General features: G+C 42.4%; 1 protein-coding gene across 2 annotated transcripts in view; it reads left to right on the plus strand.

Moving 5' to 3' along the window:
• The window catches only part of LOC121575213 (SLIT-ROBO Rho GTPase-activating protein 3), a 112,140-nt gene extending 105,223 nt beyond the window's left edge, over positions 1-6,917 (plus strand). For both annotated transcript variants that reach the window (XM_041888172.2, XM_041888173.2), the window contains exons 20-22: positions 1,462-1,611; positions 1,826-2,138; positions 4,840-6,917. In XM_041888172.2, coding sequence (XP_041744106.2) covers positions 1,462-1,611; positions 1,826-2,138; positions 4,840-5,289 — 913 coding nt within the window. In that variant the 3' untranslated portion in view covers positions 5,290-6,917. The remainder of the gene's footprint in view (positions 1-1,461; positions 1,612-1,825; positions 2,139-4,839) is intronic.
• The last annotated feature ends 3,826 nt before the right edge of the window (positions 6,918-10,743 follow it).

Raw genomic sequence — 10,743 nt, forward strand, 5'->3', positions numbered from 1 at the left:
AGCAGAATGCACAAGGTGCAATTTCGAAATTGGGTAGTGCATCATCAGTTTTCCTCTTGTCATGTTAGTCATTGCATTCCTTAGAGAGCTATTTATAACTTGTCAGAAAGGTCCAGATCAACTAGCCCATGTCAGCTAGCGTTATTTTTATTACATTTTTTATAGATATTGTTGTAATTTTTTTGTCACTCAAATATCAAATGGCAATATGTATAGAATTGCAGAAAATAAGCTTTAAACCTGCAAGATTCTCTCAAGAGGGGTGTGAACAGTTTGTCTCATGAACAGTGCTTGTGCCATAGAAATAGACGTGGCGCGTGCGTACGCAGGGGAGGGTGCGGGATGTTCCCCAATGCTGGAAGGGGGGTAAAAAGTTGAGTAAAAAAGTTTGGGAACCCCTGGTCTAGACTACTACAACGCTCTGTTGGCTGGGCTCCCCACTTGTGCCATCAAACCCTGCAACTTATCCAGAATGCCGCAGCACGCCTGGTGTTCAACCTTCCTAAGTTCTCCCATGTCACCCCGCTCCTCCGCACACTCCACTGGATTCCAGTCGAAGCTCACATCGTCTTCAAGACCCTGGTGCTTGCCTACACTGCAGTAAGAGGAATTACCCCTCCCTACCTTCAGGCTATGCTCAAATCCTACAACCCAACCTGAGCACTCTGTTCCGCCACCTCTTGTCTCTTGGCCCTTCCACCTCTACGGGAGGGCAGTTCCCACTCAGCCCAGTCTTTTCTGTCCTGGCACCCCAATGGTGGAACAAGCTTCCCCCTAAAGTCAGAACAGTGGAGTCCCTGCCCATCTTCAGAAAACGTCTGAAACCCTAACTCTTTGAAGAGTATCTTAAATAACTCTCACGGCATCCCCAACGCCCCCTCCCCATCCCCCCCTCCCAAATAATAATAATAAAAAGAAAGGCACTTGTCTTTCCTACTAGCACTGACTTGTCTTTCCTACTAGCACTGACTTGTCTTTCCTACTAGCACTGACTTGTCTTTCCTACTAGCACTGACTTGTCTTTCCTACTAGCACTGACTTGGCTGAGGGAAAATGACCTTGATACGATTGTTATGTGTTGTTGTCTCACCTAGCTATCTTAAGATGAACGCACTAATTGTAAGTCGCTCTGGATAAGAGCATCTGTTAAATGACTCAAATGTAAATGTGAAATGACTAATCATTGCTGGTGTCTGTTTCATGAATCCATTTGGATGTTGAGTGGGCAGTAAGGCCAGAGTCTCATATTGCTACTTTTTGTGTTAGGAGGAATACATTGGAATGATCAATGTTCAAAAGGAGTGGCTCCAGAACTGTCTGGAACAGATAAACTGACTGCAGATTGAAAACCAGAGCCCTCTGTAAATATGGACCAATTAGTTTGAATAAACAACAGTCCAAATAAGATCTCTACCAACTGTATGAATAATGTTCATTCTCTCTCTCTCGCTCTCCTCGCAGGGATGATGCTTTCTCAGATAATCTCAGTCAGAAGGCGGACAGCGAGGCGAGCAGTGGACCACTGCTGGATGACAAGGCCTCATGCAAAAACGATGTCCCATCACCGTGTGAACACTCCACAGACTCCAACTTTGGAGGAGTCATGGGGAGGTGGGTAATGACTGGGAAGGACTACATATTGAAATGTTTACTTCTCTTTCTAGTCTCAATGCTTTTATGCATAAATGTAAGATCAGTTTAACCTCTCCAAATGCTAATCTTAACCATTATGGAGGAAATATTCAATGTTTCAAACTGACCATAGATCAGTGTCAAGGGCCAACCTCATCCTACTCTGTGTGACTGATGTCATCTCTCTCCTCAGGGTGCGGCTACCTTCTGACGGGGCTGCCACCCCTCGACGTCGCAGCAGAGAGACCCACAGCCCTCCTCGGGGCACTGACACACCCCCGCGGGCCGCAGCCTGTCCCAGCAGCCCCCACAAGGTGGCAGTTAGCAGGAGCCGCATGGAAAGCCCAGAGAAGAGGCGCCTGGGCACATTTGGCAGTGCGGGCAGCATCAACTATGCCGACAGGAAGGCCTACCCTGAGGGCCACCCCTTGAGGCCCGTACCAGGGGCCACACGCCACAGTAGCCTGGGGGACCACAAGTCACTGGAGGCTGAGACACTGGCAGAGGTATGGACCTTATTTCCTATCAGCCCCAGGTTCTAAAGTATTACCTCGGCTCAATATAACTGCATAACCTCTTTTCCCCATGTCCTGTAACCTTATGAGTCATAGAACATCAGACAATATGGAATATGGAATGGAATCAATAGTGGTGCGCAAGTGATACTTTTTGTGTCCTATGAAAATTATAGCTATTTGTCATACCTTTCCGAAATAATTTAGAGGACAGTATTTCTAAACCTTCACACAGCAAAGCCAATCAGAGAATATTCATTCCCTAGAGACCGGAGCTAAATGCTTTTCATGGCGATGCTGAAATAAAGTAAATTACACAGAGAACTAATGATCATTGATATCGGCAACACAAGCCCGGCGCTGGATACATGGAAAAGCCACAGAGGCAGCTTTTGAAATCACAGAGTTATGGTCAGTGCAGATAATGATAGTGGTCTCCTATCAGAGTCCTATTTCAGCCTGAGCCCATGTTGATGACCCTGCACTGTCAGGGCATGATTAAACCCAATCTTTGATCTTTAATTATTCTCCACTAATCAATTAATCTGTTATTCAGACAGAGGGAGTGTGTGTGTGTCTGTGTCTGTGTATAATTGTGACAGAGGTAATGAGTGTGCAGCCATTAAAGGGGGGGTGTTATTCTCTTCATTTGGTGCCATTGGGCTGTACTGTGTGAGGAGAGGGAACAGAGAGAGGCTACTAGAGAGGCTAGTTAGAGAGCCACTGGTGTCTGGGAGAACAGAGACAGAAGTGATGTCCTGCTGTACTGTCTGTCTGTGTGTGTCTGGGTGAAGCAGCCCCTGTCAGAGACAGTCTGCACCTGAAAGAAAGACACACCTACAGTACCAATCAAAAGTTTGGACACACCTACTCCTTCCAGGGTTTTTTTTTTTTTTTACTATTTTCGACATTGTAGAATAATAGTGAAGACATCAAAACTATGAAATAACACATATGGAATCATGTAGTAACCAAAAAAGTGTTAAACAAATAAAAATATATTTGAGATTCTTCAAAGTAGCCACCCTTTGCCTTGATGACAGCTTTGCACACTCTTTGCATTCTCTCAACCAGCTTCATGAGGTAGTCACCTAGAATGCATTTCAATTAACAGGTCTGCCTTGTTAAAAGCTTATTTGCAGCCTAAATAAATGCTTCACAGAGTTCAAGTAACAGACACAACTCAACATCAACTGTTCAGAGGAGACTGCGTGAATCAGGCCTTTATGGTCGAATTGCTGCAAAGAAACACTACTAAAGGACACCAATAAGAAGAAGAGACTTGCTTGGGCCAAGAAACACGAGCAATGGACATTAGACCAGTGGAAATATGTCCTTTGGTCTGATGAGTCCAAATTTGAGATTTTCCGTTCCAACCGCCGTGTCTTTGTGAGACGCAGAGTAGGTGAACGGATGATCTCCGCATGTGTGGTTCCCACCGTGAAGCATGGAGGAGGAGGTGTGATGGTGTGGGGGTGTTTTGCTGATGACACTGTCAGTGATTTATTTAGAATTCAAGGCACACTTAACCAGCATGGCTACCACAGCATTCTGCAGCGATACGACTGATTTGCGCTTAGTGGGACTATCATTTGTTTTTCAACAGGACAATGACCCAAAACACACCTCCAGGCTGTGTAAGGGCTATTTGACCAAGAAGGAGAGTGATAGAATGCTGCATCAGATGACCTGGCTTCCACAATCATCCGACCTCAACCCAATTGAGATGGTTTGGGATGAATTGGACCACAGAATGAAGGAAAACCAGCCAACAAGTGCTCAGCATATGTGGGAACTCCTTCAAGACTGTTGGAAAATCATTCCTCATGAAGCTGGTTGAGAGAATGCCAAGAGTGTGCAAAGCTGTCATCAAGGCAAAGGGTGGCTACTTTGAAGAATCTCAAATATAAAATATATTTTGATGTGTTTAACACTTTTTTGGTTACTACATGATTCCATATGTGTTATTTCATAGTTTTGATGTCTTCACTATTATTCTACAATGTAGAAAATAGTACAAATAAAGAAAAACCGTTGAATGAGTAGGTGTGTCCAAACTTTTGAATGGTACTGTACATCACGGTGGAATGGAGCTGCATTCTGAAAGAAAACACCACATGTACGTTTATTTATTTGAAAAGATAACAGTGTATGTCTTGGCGTTAGGGCTCTGCTCATTCAGGGTAGCTCACTGCCAGAGCCAAGCATCATATGAAGATGATAATATAACTACAGGCAGTGAGCACGATATTCTATATCAAATCCCCCGAAGGAAGAAACACACAACCTGTGCAGGTGGCGGCTGGGGTGGTGGTGGGATATCAGAAACAGCAAGCATAGCGAGTAACAACTAGTTACAGCATCAACGCAGCAAGAGACACCAGCGCATGCGAGCATTTGACATCTGGTATTGAGGAAGCATATGTAGAACTGGTCAACTTAAATAGACCGCATGTAATTAAAGTGTGAATCCAATTGGTGCAATATCTGCTAATGCAATTAGCTGATGCCACCACACTCGAGTTTCCCTTCTGAACTGGCTACGCTTTATTAAAAAGCACAAGAAGTTTAGCATTAGATTCTCAGCATCAATGGCTACAGCCATTGCTTAGCTAAACGTAGCTTAGCTTGGCTTAACAATTATATCACAATGATCTCCTTTCACGTTTTCTGTGTATTTTGTGTATGTCAGGACATAGAGAAGACCATGACCACGGCTCTACATGAGCTGCGTGAGCTGGAGCGCCAGAACACGGCCAAGCAGGCTCCAGACGTGGTACTGGACACCCTGGACACCACCATGAAGAACCCTGTGAACTCGGAGCCTGGCAGCCCCCTCCACACCATCATGATCCGCGACCCAGACGCCGCCATGCGGCGCAGCAGCAGCTCCACCTCCGAGATGATGAGCACCTTTAAGCCCGCCCTGTCGGCCCGTCTGGCCGGAGCCCAGTTGCGCCCCCCGCCCATGAGGCCCGTCCGCCCGCCCCCCACCGGGCACCGCTCCTCCAGCTCCAGTTCCTCTGGGGTGGGAAGCCCTGCTGTCACGCCCACTGAGAAGATCTTCCCCAACAGCACTGCCACGGCTAGCTCTGCAGCCAACGCAGCTAACGCATCCGGGGACAAGTCCGGCACCATGTAGCTCTGAGGGAGAATTAGGGTTGTCATGTTGCAACTGTTTGACGCAGAGGAAAGCCGATAGGAATGGGACGATGCGTTGTCAATGTGTTCTCTGAGGACAGTTGTGGATTTTTCCTTCCTCCTCATTTTGAGTTTGACTTTATTTCTTGAATTCAGGAAGCTCCTGGAGTGAGCCTGAGTTGCCATGGTGATGGCAGGCAGAGAGGCTGTAGGGGTTTGCCTATCAACGCAACTCTCTGTGAAGCTTGATTTTAAACCAGGCGTGAAAATAATGAATAAAATCACCTCAAAGTAAAACCTATTTTTTTATTTTTCATTTTTTACCTTTAAAATTAAAAGTATGTGGCCAGGTCCGGCTTTTTAGTGATTCATTGACTGCAAGACGTGAAGAAGTACGTGTGGAATTTTGACATTGGTTTTCATCCTGCACTGGTTGTCCAGATGATGTCTCATCCCTTGCTGGTGGATTGGACACTCACCAGTAAGGTGTCTCATCCCTTTCTCTCTGGATTGGACACTCAGTCTACCAGCCTGTGTCTAAGAGACTGTAACCAAGATGGTCACCGGCCTTTTGCTGTAACCAAGATGGTCACCGGCCTTTTGCTGTAACCAAGATGGTCACCGGCCTTTTGACTGTAAATAGAGACTTACTTAAAGTTGTTATGCCTTTTGTTTGTACTGTAGTATAAGGGATGTTCAACAAAGTAACACCATAGCAACATTGTATATGTATATGAGATGCAGAGACTGAACCAATATACCAATTAATTGTAAGAAACCTGTGGTAAACATGTAGTTTAACTTGTATATAGTTTATGTATTATTTTTTTTTAAGTGTTCATCTTGTACAGGCCCAGACGGAACAGGCAAGGAGAGGTGAATGGCATTGTCAAAAAACAAACAAACAAAAGAGTCAACCTGCAAACAAAGACAACATATCAAAAAGGTTCTGCTTCCATTGTGTTATTTTCATCATTTTCTGCATGAACACACATACTAAACACAGCACTGAAGGTTGTGTTAAGAATATGTGGTTATGGGGATGTCAACATCATACCACACATTGTATTTATGAGTTAAAATTCAATTTGCACTCAAATGGATCCTGATATTCTCTCTATTATTCATATTTAAGACAGTAAAATGAGTGTATTATACCATTTTCTGCCACAGTAAGGTTTGAACCCTCTTTTATTTTGTATGATTTTGTAATACTGTGAGAATACTGTTGACCATGGCTCCTTACCCCCTCATTGTTCCAACAGCTCTAGAGGTCTACACGGTAACATGTGTGAAGTCAGTCCACAACCAGACTGACTGATTGTTGTTACCAGGCTGATGTTGGGTGTTCTAGTGGCTGGTCCTGAGCACTGTTTGGACTGAGCCTAACACCTCTGTAAGTTGGATGAGAGCTCACTCAGCCCAAATCTGTCAGCTTCCATCCACTACAGTCCAACAGGCTGCCCCTGTGAGGCATGGACGGTGGAAATACCCATACAAAATAGGAACTCAGCCCGTCTGACCCAAATAACTTTGTGCCCATGAAAGCTCTTTAGACACACATTTTTATTTTAGCAGACTCTCTTATACAGAGCGACTTAGAGGAGCAATTAGGGTTAAGTGCCTTGCTCAAGGGCACATCAAAATATTTTTCACCTAGTCGGCTCAGGGATTCAAACCAGTGACCTTTCGGTTACTGGCCCAATGCTCTTAACCGCTAGGCTACCTGCCGCCCTAATCAGATTTCACTGTACACTTTGCCATCTTTAAAGCAACCTCTTGCCTGTTCGAGTCTGATTTATGTCATGCTTTTAACACGCAAAATATGCAGGAAAGTACTGTTACAATATTCCTTTTAATCTAAAATGTGATACCTTACCTAGACAACTCCAGTGTTGCCTGAGCAGTTAGCGGTAAATGTTGTGAAATAATAACAGCAGCACAGTGGTCCTACCTTCCTTACCTCTTCTCATCTTGGTTATAACATCCTCACTGTCATGTCCCAGTGTCTCATTCAACTTCTTGTTTTCAGTCCTTCAGCAAGGAAATGTAAGCACGTACTGAAAGATGTCACTGTAGGCCTATACTGTAGCTGCCATGTTGAATTATAGCCTGTGCTGGCCCAAGCCCGCTCCTGCCTCTGCTCAGTCCTACAGTTGTGTGGTTGGACTGCCTTGTATACGGCATGCCCTGCTCTGCATGTTTTATGCTGTACCATTCGACTCATACTATATGACAATTCAATAATGGCTGTTTGCGGTGTCTTTCCTTGGTAAAACGCACAATTGACTTAGAGTGTAGGCATTTTGCTTTCGAGAGGTGGGCTACTATGCCCTAGAAGTCTAACCTTTTTGGAATATGAGAATACCTGTTGGCACTAACATGGAGCAATAATGTGTGGGCAATGGAATTGAATTGTCAGCTAAGGTAGATCAACAAATGTGATTTAGCAGATTTAGCAGCATGAGTCTCAGGCTGTGAATCCATTATCAATCATATCAACATCATTCAGTCACTGTTATAATGTGTACAGATCTTTATTTCATACACAGTTTCCTATGAGATACATACCTTCATTTGAAAAAGTTGTCATTCCTGTCTGTTGTTTGAGTCAACCCTGCCCTCTGTCCATTACACTGCTCCGTGCTGGGTAGATTCTAGCCTACAGGCAGGGCACGCAGAGACATGGAAAGCAACAGAAGTTATACATTTACACCTTCTGCTGGTCATATATGGTATTGCTTCAAGTACAAGTACCCTGTGGATAATGGTCTGGTATGGGTGAACTCATATGGACAGACCTTTCTGACAGTGTATTGAGGAGAATAATGGGCAAAGAATTAGATGATGAAAACAAATGCATTTCAATTCATTCTGTGTATTTTATTAAAAATAAATAAATCATACATATGTTTTTAATATGAAAAACATTTAAACTCAGAGGGTGCTCTCTATCCTGAGGAGCTGTCACCAACAACAACTAAATTACATTACATCATTACATTACATTACATTTTTCTTAACCACAGTTATCATCAGTATAACTGAAGACTACATTCAAGTACATTTTTCTCAAACATACATAAGCTCTATTTTCAAAGATAAAGCAAAGAACAGACTTTAAATATTTATTTGCAAAAGTAAGATTCACATCTTTATCTACAACTAGACCGCGTTCACATTTAAATGATTTTTACAATTTGTATTTTGTTTATTTATACCCTTTGTCTTAAATGAGTATTTTGAAGTGCCTTTTGTGCACATTAGTATTTAATGAACTTGTTCAATTACTTTTTTGAAACTATATGGTATGTTGTCAGTCATGTTTGATATAAACTTTTATCATATTTTTCCCTTCAGTGTTCCAACTTCATGCACATAATTTCATCTGAGGAATATGTGAAAACAAGAATGATATAAATATGTACTGTACACATTGCTATAGAGGAATTGCTACTCTTCAGATGTCATACTAACAGAATGGCTGAAATGTAGTATTTACTTGTAGAATTTATTATCTAATATGATATAGGTGATTCATGGAAGGGTAATAGATTTATGAAGAAGACTACTGTACATACTTAACAATCATTTCATTTTTTATATTCATCATCCTCCTTCAAAGCTAACACATCATTGCATTGTTGTATCCTAGCTCTTCTACTTGCACGGTTTATAAGACACTTGGTGCACTCTCTTTCCTCTCTAAGCTGTATGTGATTTCTGGAATGTATGCTAAAAATGGGTAATGTCTTTTGTTTGTTGGCTAAGATAACAATGCTTATAAAGTTGCATTCAGAGACCAAACTGGCTGAGTGCCTATAGTGGTGATTGTGAGTTGTTGTCATACTGTTTACCCTCTTTCTCTCTCTCTCTTTAACACTTGTCTAGTGATGCTGTCTGTTCATGAGTGTCTGATTGGTTGAATCCCTTGTGATGTAATGGATGTTGAGAACCCTTATGTCCAAATAAAAACAAATGTTGCCCTCTGATGTTGACATTTTCTGACTGTTTTATCCAGCAGGTCAAACAAATGAATTGCAAATACACATGCCCATACCTTTACTAATAGCCTAGTTGATCAATTACCTTGGTGTCTGCAGACGTTCATGAATCTCTATGAATTGGTATGCTAATAGATGGGTAATACCGAACCAATTCTGTCATTTTTTTATATTGTACCATATTGATAATCAGCTATCTTAGACACCAGGTTATCTTACAGTGTCTGTGTAAATAGACCAGCTAGCCCACCTCTATACAGGGAGATCATGCCCCAAACTTCTTGTGACTGAGACTGCAGTTCCATCTGAAGCCACATGATGGAGAAACTGCGGCACAAAACTACTGCTGTGCTTCTTGCCAGCACGATGTCCATTGAGAGACAGGGAGAGGAGATCTGAGAGTGGCAGAGTGTGTAGTGCAGACATGAGCTATATAATTTGTTTACAATATGTGACCTTTGAGGTTGATTATTATGTGTTAAAATAAATATAAAAGTTAGGTCAGCTATATTACTAGTGTATTATTGTGACGCCTAAAATATAATTTCCTGTTGACTGTCTGAAAATAACCTGGGATTCTATTAGTGGCAAGCTCTGGTTTATCAGTAAACAACCCACCATTCACGCATGAATAGGAGAATTCAATTTGTTCCAGCCCAGAGCCTTTAAATCAACAGAGACAAGACAAAAGCCCTGTTTATACCTCGTTCAAACATGCATGTTTTGTCCTGATCTTGTCCACATTCTGATTGTGCCCACATATTCAGACGTGTGGACGATTAAAATATGCATTGTGATCTGATTGTGATGGGATCTTCCTGACCTCTTGGAGGTAGTCAGGCACACATTGTGTAGACACATATGGACAGTGAAACCATTTAAATCATCATTATCCTATCAAAAATAATTGACAGGTGGCACCATTTACTCATTGCATCAATATGTGTATTAAAAAAAGTAATATTATTTTGAAAACATATCTGTCAAATAATTTGCATACAGGGAGAGATCAGGAAATCTGGTCACAATGCAGACACAGTGGATGGATATCAGACACATTTTTATACCATGTATATTTCAAAGAATGTGAGGCACAATCAGAATGTGGACAAGATCCGGACAAAGGACGCATGTTAGCGGCAGGTATAAACAAGGCTTAGAACACATTAAATTATGCTCACATATTAGAGCACTGAGGAAGTGACACTATTGTTGACTTTAGCTTTTATGCTCCTTTTTTTATGTTTTAACCTATAGTCAATTGACGCACCGGTGCATCAATCTAAGTAAAATAATAAACAAATCCCCATCAAAATCCGTCAGTTTAAGCTAGAGATATCTTTTTGCAGGGCTGCCTCTCAAACCACCGCATCTGCTGATGTTGTCCTTCCGCATCTGCAGTGGAAGGTGTCTGAGCTACATCTGTGTTTGTCAGACCATGAGACATCCTG

Source organism: Coregonus clupeaformis, chromosome 10, assembly GCF_020615455.1.
Source record: "Coregonus clupeaformis isolate EN_2021a chromosome 10, ASM2061545v1, whole genome shotgun sequence".
Taxonomy (NCBI): domain Eukaryota; kingdom Metazoa; phylum Chordata; class Actinopteri; order Salmoniformes; family Salmonidae; genus Coregonus; species Coregonus clupeaformis.